General features: G+C 45.6%; 1 protein-coding gene across 1 annotated transcript in view; it reads left to right on the forward strand.

Annotated features, from left to right (window-relative positions):
• Nucleotides 1-6891, forward strand: part of SGPP2 (sphingosine-1-phosphate phosphatase 2) — a 140478-nt gene extending 133587 nt beyond the window's left edge. The window contains exon 5 of the mRNA XM_047773623.1: nt 5562-6891. Coding sequence (XP_047629579.1) covers nt 5562-6113 — 552 coding nt within the window. The 3' untranslated portion in view covers nt 6114-6891. The remainder of the gene's footprint in view (nt 1-5561) is intronic.
• Nucleotides 6892-17386: the final 10495 nt, after the last annotated feature.

A 17386-nucleotide genomic window follows, 5' to 3' on the forward strand; every position in this document is an offset into this window, starting at 1 on the left:
GAGCCCCGGGGGGCCCCCAAACAGAAACAGTAGAAGCACCTGTAGGATCACAATCTCTATCCCTCTGCAAAGGTGGGCTTTTTAATTTTTGTGTAAGATGTAATTTTTTAATTTCATTTTTATTTTTTATATGTATAATGATTTTTTTTCATTATAGCTGGTTTACAGTGTTCTGTCAATTTTCTACTGTACAGCATGGTGACCCCGTTACACATAACATGTATAGATTCTATTTTCTCCCATTATCATGCTCCATCATAAGTGACTAGATACAGTTCCCAGTGCTACACAGCAGGATCTCATTGCTTATCCATTCCAAAGGCAATAGTCTGCATCTATTAACCCCAAGCTCCCAGTCCATCCCACTCCCTCCCCCTCTCTCCCCCTCCCCCTTGGCGAGTCTATTCTCCAAGTCCATGATTTTCTTTTCGTGAAAAGGTTCATTTGTGCCATGTATTAGATTCCAAATATAAGTGATATCATATAATATTGTTGTTCTCTTTCTGACTTACTTTGCTTAGTATGAAAGTCTCTAGTTTCATCCATGTTGCTGCAAATGGCATTATTTCATTCTTTTTGATGTCTGAGTAGTATTCCATTGTGTATATAAACCATATATTCCTGATCCAACAGTCTGGTGGACATTTAGGTTGTTTCCATGGCTTGGCTATTATAAATAGTGCTTCAGTGAATATGCAGGTGCCTGTGGCTTTTTCAAGGAAAGTTTTGTCCAAATATATGCCCAAGAGTGGGATTACTGGGTCATATGGTATAGTTTTCTAAGGTACCCATGTATAGTTTTTTAAGGTACCTCCACACTCTTGTCCATAGTGGTTGTATCAGCTTACATTCCCACCAACAGTGCAAGAGGGTTCCCTTTTCTCCACACCCCCTCCAGTATTTGTGGACTTATTATTAATGATGGCCATTCTAACTGATGTGAAGTGGTATCTCATGGTAGTTTTGATTTGCATTTCTCTAATAATGAGTGATGTTGAGCATTTTTTCATGTGCTTTTTGGCTATCTGTACATCTTCCTTGGAGAAATGTCTATGCAGGTCTTTTTCCCATTTTTCAATTGGGTTGTTGGCTTTTTTGCTGTTGAATTGTGTAAGTTGTAATTTTATTTTTTTAATTAAAAGTAGATTTGTTTGGGGTGTATAGTCCTATGTGGTTTTGGTTTTGTTTCTTTTTTTTGGTTTTTGCTTTTTGCTTTTTAGGGCTGTGCCTGTGGCATATGGAGAATTGAATTGGGATCTGAGCCAGGTCTGTGACCTATGCCACAGCTCCAGCAATACCGGATTCTTAACCCACTGGGTGAGACCAGGGATTGAACCTGCATCCTCGTGGATTCTAGTCAGGTTCATAACCCACTGAGCCACAATAGGAACTCCCTGGTCCTGTGGGTTTTAGCACAGGGGTAGGTTCAAGTAAGCATCATCACCACAGTACTGAGCAGTTCCATCACCCCAAAACTCCCTCCCACTCCCTTTGCAGTAATACCCTCTCTCACCCGTTGACCTAGTCCTTATCCCTGAAGTTCTGTCTTTTAGAGAATTTCTTATTAATAGAACCACACAGTATGTAACCCTTGGAGGCTTGCTTTTTCCATTCAGCCTAACTTCCTGGAGATTTCATCCAAGCCGTTGCCTGTTTCAGTCGTTTGTTGCTTTTTATTGCTGAGAAGTATTCCACTGTATGAAAGTAGCACAGTCTGTTTACTTCTTGAATGACTTTGGGGTTGTTTCCAGTTTGGGGTGGTTATTAATAGAACTGCTGTAAACATGTGTGTACTGATTTTTGTGTGAACATAATTTTTTTGTGTCTTTTTAGGGCTGCACCCATGGCATATGGAGGTTCCCAGGCCAGGGGTCCAATTGGAGCTAGAGGTGCCGGACCCACACCACAGCCACAGCAATGCCAGATCCGATCCATGTCTTCGACCTACACCACAGCTCACAGCAACACCAGATCCTCAACCCACAGAGCGAGGCCAGGGATCGAACCCACAACCTCATGGTTCCTAGTTGGATTCGTTTCTGCTGTGCCATGATGGGAACTCCTGTGTGAACATAATTTTAATTTCTCCTCAGCACAGTTTAATTTTCACGTCTAATTATGAGTAAACTTGAAGATATTTTCATGTGTTTAAGAGGCACGCATATTTATATTTCTTTTTGTGTAAAGTGCTCATTTCTTTCTCTCATTTTTCTTTTTGGTCATTGGAGACTATTATCTTAGACAAGTTGGTTTTGGGTCTGACAGGACATCTGAATGAAAATGCCTAGCTTTCATTTTAAAAAGGCAGGACTCAAATCTATGACTCCATAGATTTGAGAGTCATGAATTCACAGATTGGAGAGTCATGTCAGTAGGGAACGGAAAGATGAGGCCATGGACCTACACAAACTCTTCAATGGAGAAAACAGGCAGAGCTGAGAGACAGACTCTGTGGGAATGCCCCTGTTTAGGATCTAAATGAGGAAACCAAGAAAAAGACTTCTTAGAGGTCAGAGAAGAGCCAGGATGAGACTGGTGCCAGGTGACATTTTAAAAACTGAATACTAAAGGTCTGCCAGGGAGTTCCCGCTGTATCTCAACAGTAACAAACCCAACTAATATTCATGAGGACGTGGATTCGATCCCTGGCCTTGCTCAGTGGGTTAAGGATCCAGCGTTGCCGTGAGCTGTGGTGTGGGTCGCAGACGTGGCTCGGATCTGGCGTTGCTGTGTCTGTGATGTAGGCCAATGGCTACAGCTCCAACTGGACCCCTGGCCTGGGAACCTCCATATGCCACGGGTGCAGCCCTAAAAAGGAACAATAAATACATAAAGGCCTGCCAAGTAAAGGGTGTAAATCCACAGGGCCTGGTGTTCGGAAGAAGAACAGCTCTTTCCACAAAATTCCAAGTAAACCCCCCCACCATTCAGTCTGATTGGACTGATTTGGTCACATGACCAGCCCTGCACCAATCGCTGTGACCAGGAGATACCACGCACTGACTAGCCTACCTCGGTCCAGCTCCATAATTTTCCAGAACCTCAGGGATCCCTAAGCAGGGGGCGGGGGGGCATATGCCTCTTTTAGGTCAAAAATAAATGCTGAAGAAACAACCCAGCAAGTATCTAGTGAGGGGCCTTTGAGAGCAGGGCATCATCTAAGTCTAGTTGAGATAGCAGTTGTGTTTCAAGTTGCAGACGTGGAGGCAATAGGTGTAGAAAATTCAGTCCGTGAGTTTGGCTCAAGTTTTGGTAACTGGGAAGCTTTTGTGAAGGGTTGCTCCTCTTTTTCCCCAAAATAAGGCAACATCTGTGCATAGTCATAGCCCAGGAGGAGCCGATGTCGGGAGGAGGATCGCGGAGACTGTGAAGCCTGAGGGATAATTGAGGGGAAAGATGATGGCGGAAGTAAGAGCAGGTGAAGCCCAGGTTGCCACGTGGAGGGCGTGCGATGGGCACAAGGCTTGCTTTGAGGAGGCAGGTGGTCTCCCCACCCACTCTTGCCCGGCTCCTATCCATTCTCCTCCCTGAAGTCAGAATAATCCTTTACAAGCGAAAATCTTGTGTTGGGACCCGGTGAGAACTAAGTGAGTGGCTTCGTGTTGCTCCCCAGATGTCAGCTTTAAGAAGTGGACTAGACTCGGGGCCAAAGGGAATGTAGCCTCTCTACCCTCTACTCTCCAGCCCCGAAGGAATATCAATATCCACACGCTTACCTCTTTCCCTCTTAAACAACAGTAATCATCTGAGTCTCCTCTAGGCATGGATTATGATTACTTAGCTCTGATGGAATCCTCTGGCCCTGTGTCTGGCATCCAGCAGGCACTCCCACACGGGCATCGGAAGGAGGAACGGATGCCCTCTAATCTATGGCATTTGCTGGAGCCTCAGTGTTTATTTCTAAGGTCCAATTCTTACCCATTGTTCTCCCAAGTCAGATGTCATTTTATTAGAAGCTAAGCAAAAGAAAGAATGAAGATATTAGAAAAAGCCCGAGCCTTTTGAATTCTACTTTATGTACGTATGAAAAAAAAAAAAAAAGATACCAAAACACACCAAAATATAGAAAGGGTTGTCTCTAGGTGGGAAATAAGAAACTATATTTTTTTTCTTATAGTTTTCAGTGCTTTCCAGATTTTCCACAAGGCATGTGTTTTACTTTTTGGTATTTCCCAGATTTTCCAGTGCATTGTGGAAAATGTTTTAATTATTTAATTGTAAACTTTCAAAATAATCCACACAAAACCACAGCAAGTTCCGCATTCTCTGACTTGGATATATTCATCTATGAGTGACATTAACCCTTCATGTAATGAAGTGTGCAGTGAGAGCCCTAAGGGAAGAAGAAAGTGGCTGACATGGAGGAGTTAAAGACATTTGAAAAGGCATTCAAGGAAGGAAGCAAAAGAGGGAGGGAGAGAAAGAGGGAAAAAAGTAGAGAAGGAAGGAGGGAGGCACAGAGGAAGGAAGAAAGAAAACCATAATTTAAAATGGTCTAAAGATGGAGTTCCCATCGTGGCTCAGCAGAAACGAATCTGACCAGCATCCATGAGGATGTAGGTTCGATCCCTGGCCTTGCTCAGTGGGTTAAGAATCCGGTGTTGCCATGAGCTGTAGTGTAGGTCACAAGCTGCATCTTCTATTCCACCCCTAGCCTGGGAACGTCTATATGCCACAGGTGTGGCCCTAAAAAGACAATCAATATTTTTAAAAAGAAATAATAGGGAGTTCCCGTTGTGGCGCAGTGGTTAACGAATCTGACTAGGAACCATGAGGTTGCGGGTTCGGTCCCTGCCCTTGCTCAGTGGGTTAACGATCCGGCGTTGCTGTGAGCTGTGGTGTAGGTTGCAGACGTGCCTTGGATCCTGCGTTGCTGTGGCTCTGGCATAGGCCGGTGGCTACAGCTCCGATTGGACCCCTAGCCTGGGAACCTCCATATGCCGCGGGAGCGGCCCAAGAAATAGCAACAACAACAATAACAACAACAACAAAAGACAAAAAAAAAAAAAAGAAATAATAGCTTGAAGGAACCATATGCTTACAGGTATGCATTAAGGAAAACATAGAATTTAAGTTTAAAAAAAAAAAGGAAAACAGAGAATTTATTATAAAAACAGAAAAACTGGAAGAAACTGCAAAACATGTACGGCATGACTATTGTTTGTATTTTTCCTATTTTCCAATTTTTATAACTTTACATTTTAAAAATATATATGATAAAAGTTCCTGCTGTGGTGCAATGGGATTGTTGGCGTCTTGGGAACGCTGGAATGCAGATTCGACCCCTGGCCTGGCACAGTGGATTAAGGATCCCAGCCGTGGTGGTATAGGTTACAACTGTGGCTTGGATCTGATCCCTGGCCTGGGAACTCGGTGTGCCACAGGGCAGCCAAAAAAGAATAAAAATGAAAGGAAATAAAAATAAAATGAAAATACGCATTATAAAATAAAACAGTGTAACAAAGTTGTATTTTAAAAGTCAGATCAACCCTACTTGAAATTATGCCTGGATTCAAGGGAAGACTCGTTGGCTGACTCGTCCTTTTCTCTGCTTCCCGCAGGACGTGCTGGGTGGCATCCTGATCACTGCCGTCCTCATCAGCCTCACCTACCCTGCCTGGACGCTGATCGATCGCCTGGACTCAGCCAGCCCCCTCTTCCCTGTGTGTGTCCTAGTGGTACCCTTCTTCCTGTGCTACAATTACCCCGTGTCTGATTACTACAGCCCGACCCGAGCAGACACCACCACCATTCTGGCCGCCGGGGCAGGGGTGACCATAGGATTCTGGATCAACCATTTTTTCCAGCTCGTGTCCGAGCCCACGGAATCTCTCCCTGTCGTTCAGAACATCCCACCACTCACCACGGACATGCTGGTGCTGGGTCTGACCAAATTCACCGTGGGAATTGTGCTGATCCTCCTGGTGCGTCAGCTCGTCCAAAATCTCTCCCTGCAAGTGTTGTACTCGTGGTTCAAGGTGGTCGCCAGGAACAAAGAGGCCAGGCGGAGGCTGGAGATCGAAGTGCCTTACAAGTTCGTCACCTACACATCCGTTGGCATCTGTGCCACCACCTTCGTGCCAATGCTCCACAGGTTTCTGGGATTACCCTGAGCCTCAAACGGTTGGAAATGAGCTCACTGGACTGGAGAGCAAGACATCAAAAATTGTCGAGTGGGAAGGTCTTAACACATTTTTCTTTAAGGAGAAAAATTCCTTAAGTCACATGTCTGTTTTGCTGATATCTGAGATAAATGCTGCAGCTGTATGGAAGGAAACATTTTCTCACAGGGACCACTAGCCTATACGGGTCATGTTACAGGTGAAGCCAGGCTAAAACCCACAGTTGAGTTCTTTAAGCAGCCCTCCCACCCTCTACCCTGTGTGTTACTCAGCTGTTGAACCGGTCCTGGCCTGGCAGGAATCATGGCCTGGATAGGAGCAGCGCCAAGCCCTCCTCCCACCCCCTACCCATGCCTGGGTTCTGAAAAGCCTAAAAAGATAGGAATGATCCAGGAGCCTGGATGTCGGGCATTTCTTTTCAGTTGTGACCTTGCCCAGCACTGAGTCTCATTTCCAAAATGTTGCTCCAAGAGAAAGGGTGGTGCCACTTAAAACTGCGTTCCCTAAACAGGGTGACTTTCTCGTCAATGTGATCACATTAGATCCTGCCTGCTTGGGGGGAGCAGCGTACAGTCAACTTCGACGTGATGCATGAAAGGGGGTTGGGAAGCTGCAAGGTCATGGGTAAGAGCCTGCTTTCCTTAGGAGTCCTGGTCTCTGTCGGGTGCATATTGAACAGGGATCCACTCCCCCTTGTTTGTACACCTTGCAGAATTCCAGGTACTTTTTTTTTTTTCTCTTTCAGGGCCACACCCACACCTATGGAAGTTCCCAGGCTAGGGGTCCAAACAGAGCTGTAGCTACCAGCCTACGCCAGAGCCACAGCAACACAGGATCTGAGCTGCGTCTGTGACCTACACCACAGCTCACGGCAACGCCGGATACTTAACCCGCTGAGGGAGGCCAGGGATCGACCCCTCACCCAACCTCATGGTTCCTCGTCAGATTCGTTTCTGCTGAGCCACAGCGGGAACTCCCCAGGTAACATTTCTATCCTCTCTAACCCATGGACCCACCGGATGTTTCCACCTCACTTCATCCGAGCTGCTCTGGGCCCCTGCTCTCTCCTGCGTCAGAGCGTCTTGGGCCAAGCCCTCTGCCCATCTTCAGGTTTTTGCTTCCTTACAAACTGGGAAGGCACTGTCATCTGCCTATGAAAGGGGATCAGTGGAACAGAAGAACAGAACCCTTCCCGGGGCCTGACCAGGAGGAGTAGCCCTTCCTCCCGAACCTTGTTCCTCCATTGCTTAGTTACTTTTCATAAATCTCTTTTCTCATCTGCTAAATAGAATCAGGGGTTCCCTTTCCCATCTTACCTCCACTTGTCTCTTAGCAATGTTAAGGGTGATTAATGCAGGAACAATGTCAGCCTCTCTTTAGAAAACAAGCCGACCAAATACAGTGCCCTTTAAACCCGGGCTGAGTCCCTTAGACTTAGGAAGGCGATCCTTATAAAGACACCTCCTTTTCCAGTTCGAAGCTGTGGTGCAAGTTCAGTCCCTGGCCCCAGAACTTCCACATGCCTCAGGCATGGCCAAAAAACAAAGAATGAGAAGCAGGTATCAACAGTGTTCTTAAATGTGAGTGTGAGCCTATCGTTAACGAAGGGTCTTTTGAAATGCAGTGCTTGAGCCGCTGAAGCCAATGACTTATAATCCTGCTGCATCCTCACCACACACACACACTCTGGGGTGGGGGGAAATTAGCCTAGTTAGGGTCTTACCTCTGCATCCAACATGAAAACTGAAAACCCCGATTGTTCTGATTTTGAACACGCACCCTGGCCTTTTGGTTGGGATGATCTTTGGTGTTTGACGTAGTGCTCCAGTTTCTTGAGAGTAATTGCTAGTAAGACATTCTGTCTGTCCTTCAAATTAATCTGAGATTTTTCATAGCTAGAAGGCAGGGGTTCAAATGACCTTTTCTTAGAGCGTACCCTGAGCAGTATTTGCGGCCCCTTGATGGATGGAGTGTGCAGAGAGTCACAGCTTACCGACACGCCCGGCCTAGGCAGGAGGGCAGTGCATGGGCCACTTTCACCTACCTCCGTCCCCGCAGGCTGCCACACCCAAGATCACAGTGCTGGGTATAATATTTATGCAAAATGAGTTTCAGTTGATTTTTCTGAAGCTAACTGATAAAAGAATCAGCTTTTACTACTTGCATCTTTTGAGAAGAAGGGCCATAATTACTGTCACAACAGTGGGTGTTGGCAGTTCGAGTGTGTGTGTGTGTGTGTGCGCACGTGTAATTTCTACTACCTTCCCTTTATTTTTCTCTTTTTAGGGCTGCATTTGTGTCATATGGAAGTTCGACCCCCAGGCTAGGAGTCGAATCAGAGTTGCAGCTGCTGGCCTACAGCATAGCCACAGCAACTCAGGATCCAAGCCGCCACATCTGCGACCTACACCACAGCTCACAGCAGTGCTGGATCCTTAACCCACCGAACGAGACCATGTCCTCATGGATGCTAGTTGGGTGCGTTGCCCCTGGGCCACGAAGGGAACACTCCCACCTTCCCTTTTGTTTTAAGTCCCAACAACAGGAATAGGACTGCAGTCATCTGTGTTGATGTATCTAAGGCTGCATTTACACCATTTGGTTGAGGACGAATATATTAGCCACAGCTCATGAAAGAAGGACCTTTGGATTTGTCAGGTTGGTCACTTTTTGAAGTCTTTTGTTCCAGCAACTGCGGAATAAAAAGTGTATATTGGTGAGGCGCAGTTTAGTTTCTGGGCACTACTGCTCTGTGGCCTAGAATCAGGCAGAAACCGATTGGAAAGGTCGTTTCCCGAGTCAGACTCCTGCTTTGCCAGCCCTTTTCATTCACTTTACACAGCGCTTCACTCCATTAAACCCTCCCACCCTCTCAGTCACCCTAAGACCTTTGGATTTTCTCTCTGGGGAAAGACTGCCCCCTGCTGGTTTCACCTCAGACTTGGTAAAGAGCCTCTCCCTTGAGCTGGAGTCTTAGAGATTAAGAGTTTAAAAATCAAGCTCACGGTGATGTAGCCAGTCTACGCTTAGGACCTGTGGTGTGGCCAGCCCTGCATTTGCAAAGTGTGGCACCAGAGCCCTTGGGTTCGCTGGCCCCTCCAGGTAGAATGGCATGCCCTTTGCCCGACCATGCTAGTGCAGCCTCCAGCCCTCTACCACTCTGGACCAAGGCATCCATCCTGTGAATGTCCTTCATCTTTGGAGGCCAGCTTTGCTCAGACCTGCACCATAACAGACTATGCAGAAGAAAAAATATGGAAAAGACTAAAGACCCTAAATGACTGAAATCACCCTTCAGTGTGCTTGCAGGTGCCACTGTAACTTCAGGATTTTTTTTTTTTTTTTTGCACAAATAGGCAACTCATGCTTCCTGAGTGTAACCAAAGCATGTGGTGTTTCGGGGCCATATGCTCCGGGTTTCTATTTTGGAAACTTTCAGCTGTCCTGCTTATACACTGTATGTAAATTTATTCTTTTTAAAATAAAAACTTTCTGTTTGATTATGACTTATTAAATGCTTTAAAAGCCAATGTTCTGCTTCCTTGGAATTTTTTTTTTCCCCCTAGATCTTTTTTTCTTCCCTAGATCCTCAGGATTCATGGGACCTAAGTTGAAAAGAGGCAACAAAAATAAACAGCCAGCTCTACAATTCTCTATCACTGTCATAACTGAATCACGGGCGAATGTCGGTGAATGTCACAGCAGTCACAGGTGTGATGAGCAGGAAATAAGTGGTACGATTGCATGCTTAATTGCCCCCCTCCAACTCCCTATGCTAAAGAGCAGCCTTTTACCACATTCAGAGAGAAATGTCACTACGCATTGGAAGGTAAATGGTAAAGGTGATGCTAGTTAAGGTAAGTAGGTTTTCATAGATGCGCATGCTGTCTCTGGAACCAAATGAACATCCCCGCATTTCAGTCACATCGTTGCAATGATATGCTCTGTGCTTAAGCGATAAGTAGGTTTTCATAGATGCGCATGCTGTCTCTGGGACCAAATGAACATCCCGCATTTCAGTCACATCATTGCAATGATACGCTCCGTGCTTAAGCGACTCTTATTTGAAAGGGTACCCAAAGCGAACACTCTTATTTGCAAGGCTAAGGCTGGGACCCTATTTGTATTTGGAGCACTGTGTATTTAACGATACCTGATATGGAGTTCCTGTTGTTGCTGTTTAAAAATCATCTGGTACTTCTTCCTTTCTGTAAACATGAGGCTCTTTAATGGATTATTTGGGATCCACCAATGCATTGTTTTCTTCGAGTGCAGCACACCTGTCGTGCAGACTTAACTATTCACAGGATGCATATTAAGAAAGAATGAGAGCTGAATGTGGACCATGGAGAGAATGCTAAATTCTCAAAACTGTAGCCTCATGAGACAGGGGACGCTAACCAAAGCCAAAAACTCTCTTGCCTTTGCCCATGCCTGTCTACACCCCATGAGAAAGTGAGCGAGATGAGCGAGGAGGCCGCTGGAGTTCTGGCTAGAGGGTGCCTTGGGCCTTGCTCTCATTATGACATCGGGTCCCCTTGGTCGGAGCACAAGCCAGATTCTTCCCCAGTGAAGGGCTTCAGGGAAGGTCATTGCCTCTTCGACAAACACAGAGGCAGCCTCGAATCCTGGGGGATGGACAGGGTGACAGCTGGTGCCATTTACCTGCATCTGGGAGCCCAAGTCGGAGTGGGGCCTCCAGGGTTTCCATTCTGCAGTGTCTTGTGGAAACCAGATGGTTGATGCTATGCAGGGGAAATTAGGCACCAGGTACCTAAACACAGACCATCTTAGCCATCTTAATTAGGTCCTGATAAAAATATTAGACTGGAAAACTATTTTTGCTGTGGGGGATAAAACCACAACTTAGTGTAAATTTTTCATGAAGTCAGTGAATTCTGATATTAAATAAGCATTAGGTTTTTTTTTTTGGTTTGTTTTTGTTTTTTGTTTTTTTTAGGGCTACCCTCTTGGCATATGGAGATTCCCAGGCTAGAGGTCGAATTGGAGCTACAGCTGCCAGCCTATGCCATGCTCACAGCAACTCAGGGTCTGGGCCACGTCTGTGACCTACACCACAGTGCATGGCAACACTAGCTCCTTAACCCACTAAGCGAGGCCAGGGATCAAACCTGTGTCCTCATGGATACTAGTCAAATTTGTTACTCCTGAGCCACCACCGGAATGCTAGTATTAGTACTTTTATCAGTGTTCCTTCTTTATTTCAGACAGCAGTTTTTTCATCAATAGAAATTTAAAATATGCATCTTCCATGTCTCATTTAGTCTTTCCTCTGGCTTCTTAAACATAGTTACAAGAATATCCTTGTTTCTAATTTATCAGCTAGGTCATTTTTCAGTCCATTTTCCCCCTTTTTTGTTTGTTTGTTTGTTTGTTTGTTTGTTTTTGTCTTTTGTCCTTTTAGGGCCCGCACCCACAACAGGTTCCCAGGTGAGGGGTCCAATTGGAACTGCAGCTGCCAGCCTACACCACTGCTACAGCAACACCAGATCCGAGCCACGTCTGTGACCTACACCACAGCTCACGGCAACGCTGGATCCTTAACCCACTGAGTGAGGCCAGGGATTGAACCCCCAACCTCATGGTTCCTAGTCAGATTCGTTTCTGCTGTGCCATGATGGAAACTCCCATTTCCCCCCTTCTTATTGGTTGTATTTGCCAGCTTCGTTGCTTTTTTCATGATTTTTTTTTTTTTTTTGGATATCAGTTACTGTGTGGTTCACATTGTTAAGCGCTGGGTATTTATATTACTATATTCATTCTTAAGCTTTTATTCCTTGAAAATAGTCTGATTCTTCTGGGTCTGGTTTTTAAGCTTTATTATGTGGAACTAGAGTAACGTTTATTCCAGAGTTGGTCTCCCCACTACTGAGGCACAGCCCTTCTGGGCACTCTCCCCATCGCCCCACACTTTCTGAGGTTTCCTAGCTCTGGCCTGCCTCTGTGGGCTCCCCGGACTGTACCCTCACTTCTTCTGGATGGTTGGAGGGGGTTTTCTCTGTAACAGGGTGGTTCACTCACATGATCACACCATTCAGTGCTCAGCAGAAGACTCAAGCTGGGGCCTCTGCAAATCTCCTGCAGCTCTTCCCCCTTCTCGGCCAATCCTCACCTCCTCGGACTCTCAGCTCCATCTCCTCAGCTCCTGGCGACCTCTGACCTCCACTTGGCTTCACACCCCTGTACCACAGCCTGGACTCTCCCCAGGCCATAAGCCAGACAACCCCAGGGCCCACCTTGTATGTTTCTTGCTCTTGGGGATCACCAACCCTCATTGCCTGATGTCCAATTTTTTTTTTTTTTTTTTTTATGGCTGAATCTGTGACCTGTGCCTACACCACAGCCGCGCCAACACCAGATCTGAGCTGAATCTGCAAACTAGGCCACAGCTCGCCACGACTGGGGATCCTTAACCCCTGATGGAGGCCAGGGATCAAACCCACATCTTCACAGACGTTATGTCAGGGTCTAAACAGCTGAGCTACAACAGGAACTCCTGATGTTCAAAGCCTTGCAAATTATTGTTTCACAGACTCCATCTGGATTTGTCAATGGGATAAGCAAAGGACAAAAGTGTTCCCTAGGAAGAAAGGAAACACTTTGTGTGGAACAGCCGGAAGGTGAGGGGCTGAGTACCTTGAAGATGGGAGAGGTGGTCAGATGCAGCTGGTCCGTGACTGTTTCCGTTTGCAGCAGGACGAACCCCGCCCTGGGCCTTCCCGCAGTAGGTGTGGTACCTCGACAACCTCTCCCCTCTGCGGCATGGTTGGTGTAGGGGGGGTGCCTGTCTGCCTGGCTAATCTTGCTTCTTGGGCCATAGGCTCACCATGAGTGCCCCTTGTCTAAAGGTTCTGCCCAACACTCACAGCTGAGAGACTGCTAAGGCACCCCGCCCATCTCTGAGGGGCCTTCCATCCTGGGTAGACGTCTACACAGGTCTGCCTCCCTTACAACTGGTGTCTTGCTGCCCCAAGATGGGGATGGGGGAAATGGGGGGAATTTCTTTTTACCAGGTTTGGTATCAAGCAGGCACACCTCCTCAACAACCTCGCTTTTCTGTCCTAAAGGACAGATTTGTTTCCCTCGGCTGGCAAGTCCTGTAATTCAAATGCCAGTTCTCTCTTGCCAGCCTCCTAACAGAGGTTGGTGTGGATGGGGGGGGGCATATTTTCAAACCGTGTTCTAACCCAGAACCATGTCATGATCCTGATTTCCTTCAATAGGAGACACTCAGGGTCAAACCTATAGAGTGAAACCCCTGAGCATATACCTCGAGGATCTTCTTTCCACCCTGCATGGGTCACAAGGAGGAGAAAAAACATAGACCTAAAGCGATTAAACCCTTTGCTGGAGCTATTTGCTCAACCCACAGTCTACCTACAATGTTCGCTGTCATTCTTTCTGTTTACTACAAAGTCGAAGGAAAGCAGGAAACCTGAAAACAAAGCAGGTAGTGGAAACGAAATCCCACAGGTGAGCTGCTGCCCTGAATTTCATTATGTATGGCAGCCTAGACTGTAAAAAAAAATAGTGATTTACATAATATTATTGAAGTTCGTTATCATCCGTCACAACTTGGAAGATATCAGATGTGTCAAATACTTTCGTTGTTTAGAGCAGTTATTTTACTGAAAGTGGTTGTGTCACTTTAAGGCCATCTGTCTGCTTTGGGATAAACTAGACAAAAAAGCCCAGTCAGTACTTGGGCAACGTGGCCAGTGATGTTTCTAAGAAACACCAAGCACAGACAGAGGCTGATACTGAGACCCAAGATTGTGTCTAATGAGTCCATCACTGCTGAGGGCAGGAGCAGCAGTTGGCTGGCTGGTTCCTAGTTAGGCTACTCCTCTATGAAAGGCAAGAGTAAAATTTAACATCGCCTGCGTCTAGAAATCTAACCACCTGGGATAATATACTGCTCAAGAACAAGTCGCATCTAAGAAAGAGCGAAGATATTCCAATGTGGCATTCAAATGTCTAATGCCAAATCCGGATGGTTAGTCTCACATCCATTAAGAATAGATTTTTTTTTTTCTTTATAGGGCCACACTTTTGGTATACAGAAGTTCCCAGGCTAGGGGTCGAAATGGAGCTACAGCTGCCAGACACCACAGCCACAGCACTGGAGAATCTGAGCCACATCTACAAACTACACCACAGCTCAGGACAGTGCTGGATCCCCAACCGCCTGAGCGAGGCCAGGAATCGAACCCACATCCTCATGGATACTGGTCTGATTCGTTTCCTCTGGGCTACAACAGGAACTCCAAGAATGGATTTTCATTGGTCCCTAAGCCAGTGCTGTTTTAGTGGGAGGCATGTTAAAGTCCACTGGAGCACTGTTTGTAGAGTTGGCAACAGAAAGTCCATCAACGAGGACTAGTTGAACAACTTATGGACAGCAATACAATAGAATGTTGCATCATTACAAGAATGAGGTAGGTGGAGTTCCCGTTGTGGCACAGCACAAACAAATCCAACTAGTATCTATGAGGATGTGGGTTCGATCCTTGGCTTCGCTCAGTGGGTTGGGGATCCAGTGGTGTTGCCATGAGCTGTGGTGTAGGTTGTAGACACGGCTCGGATCTGGCTGTGGCGTAGGCCTGCAGCTGTAGCTCTGATCCAACCCCTAGCCTGGGAACTTCCATATGCCACAGGTGTGGTTCTAAAAAGCAAAATAATAATAATAATAAGGTAGGTCTGAGTACTGACCTGGAAAAATGGGACATGCTAAATGAAATGTCATGGGATATATTATGGAAAATAGAAACCAAAATCTGTTGCAAACTAGTAAGTAGAGCATGACCTCAAAACGGTGAGCATGTGTGTGGGTCTGACTGTCCAAACCAAGGAAAATGTCAGAAACAACATAAGCGAAATTGCTAACAATGGTTACTTTTGAGGATTGGGAGAGGAAGGGTAGATTGGCTTGGGATGGTCGGTCTTTGTATGATTTTATAAAATTGTGAAGCATTTTAACTTCTTGTGTTCTTTAGTATTTTATATATAAAAATACAAAACTTGCAAAAACAAACACTTCAGCATTGGGGTAAGCAGGCAACTGACACAAAACACTGAGGGACCGATGGGCTCATCACTCTTACTGGGCATCATAGACCCACTCCTTAGCCATGTGACTTCTGGGCACATGATTAATCTCTCTGAATGCCAACAGTTCTCATCCTATAAAGCAGGGAGAATTTCTATTCTAATTCCCACAATTGTTAAAAAAAAATTTATGTTGAGAGAAAAATCACACATGAAAATACTTTATAAACTGAAGAGTAGTGCCAGAATGTCAGGCTGTAGAAGTTATCTGTAGTCTAGAACAAGAGTCAATCTAATTTCCCAGTTTTTACTAATCAGGTGTTGTCTTCTCTGCTATAGGCTCTCTGGCAGTGTGCACAGACTGCTCTGGCTCCAGTTCCAATGCCTCTGAGGACAAGTGTAAGATGGTCCAGCTGTGGAGCCTAGATTCATTAGCTGAAGGTTTGTTTCACCTTCCCAGGTACCCAATACTGGTTTTCCTCCTACTGTCTCCTGCTTCAGCGGCCAGCAACTCCCTGTGCGGATGGAGTTGATCTTTCCCCTTCCATGGTGGGAGAGACAATTAGATATCAGTGGGTTTTTCATAAGTTGTCTCTGACCATCCAAAAATTATGCTGCTAGCAGAACAAATGGCTCCACCCACTTCAACCATGGCTATCATGATCCACAAACCATGATTTCAACCACAGAGAACCTGAAACTGGAGCAAAATGTCTCACTAATGGTAGTGGACCCGTAAGCCATCATGAGCAGACATGCTAATTCTAAAAGTCATGCTTTTATACTATACGTATTTCTGATGTTCTGTAAAATTATTAAAATACAAGATATTGCATTAATTTTTCTCTCCCAGCTCTACTGGTATTATATACATCTTAACTACTACCATATATATATTTTTTCTTTCTTTTTTGTATTTTTTTAGGGCCACACCCAAGGCATAAAGAAATTTCCAGGATAGCAGTCCAATCAGAGCTGCAGCTGCCAGCCTACACAACCATAGCAATGCCAGATCCGAGCCACATCTGCAACCTACACCACAGCTCACAGCAATGCTGGATCCTTAACCCACTGGACAAGGCCAGGGATCAAAAACACATCCTCATGGATACTAGTTGAGTTCTTTACTGCTGAGCCACAACAGGAATGCCACTACTACCCTAATTAAGGTATAGAATATTTCCATCACCCCAAAGAGTTTCTTCTTAACTCTCTGCAGTCAATTTCTCTTCCACAGGTTCCAGCTAGTCAATCTGCCTTTGACTTTTCTAGCACTTCATATAAGCGGGATCATAGGTAGTCTTACGTCTGCTTTTTTTCACTTAGGGTAGTGCTTTGAGATTCATTCATGTTTTGAGTAATTCATTCCTTTTGAGGGGAGGCTAAGAAGCAGTCCATTGGCTATAATTTGCTCTATCAAAGTAGATATACTCTAACCATCTCTTTTTTTTTTTTTTTTTTGTCTTTTTGCCATTTCTTGGGCCGCTCTCGCGGCACATGGAGGTTCCCAGGCTAGGGGTCGAATGGGAGCTGTCGCCTCCAGCCTACGCCAGAGCCATAGCAACACAGGATCTGAGCCGCATCTGCAACCTACACCACAGCTCAAATAGCAACGCCGGATCCTCGACCCACTGAGCAAGGCCAGGGATCGAACCCGCAACCTCATGGTTCCTAGTTGGATTCGTTAACCACTGAGCCACGACGGGAACTCCTCTAACCATCTCTTTAAGTGACATTTGCATAAATGTGTTTGTATGGCCCCATGAATAAACCTAGAAGAATAATAGCTGGGTGGCAGATGTATGTCTTGTGATTTATCACACTGCTAAACTATTTTTCAAAGTGGTGAGTTCATTTACTTTCCCACCAGCCTCCTATGAAAGCTCCAGTTGCTCCAGTATCACTAACAATTGGTGTTGGCAGTCTTTTTAATTTTAGCCATCTTAATTCATAATTTTATTTGCATTTCCTTGGTGACTAATGATATTGAACATCTTTTCATATGTTCCTTTCTTTTGGAAAATGTCTGTCCCATCTTTTGTGGGCTTGTTTTTGCTTTTTAGGGACTTACCTGTGGTATATGGCAATTCCCAGGCTAACGGCTGAATCAGAATTGCAGTTGCTGGCCTACACCACCAGATCTGAGCCACATCTGCAACCTACACCACAGTTGCGGCAATGCTGGATTCTTAACC

This window comes from Phacochoerus africanus, chromosome 3 (assembly GCF_016906955.1).
Source record: "Phacochoerus africanus isolate WHEZ1 chromosome 3, ROS_Pafr_v1, whole genome shotgun sequence".
NCBI lineage: Eukaryota > Metazoa > Chordata > Mammalia > Artiodactyla > Suidae > Phacochoerus > Phacochoerus africanus.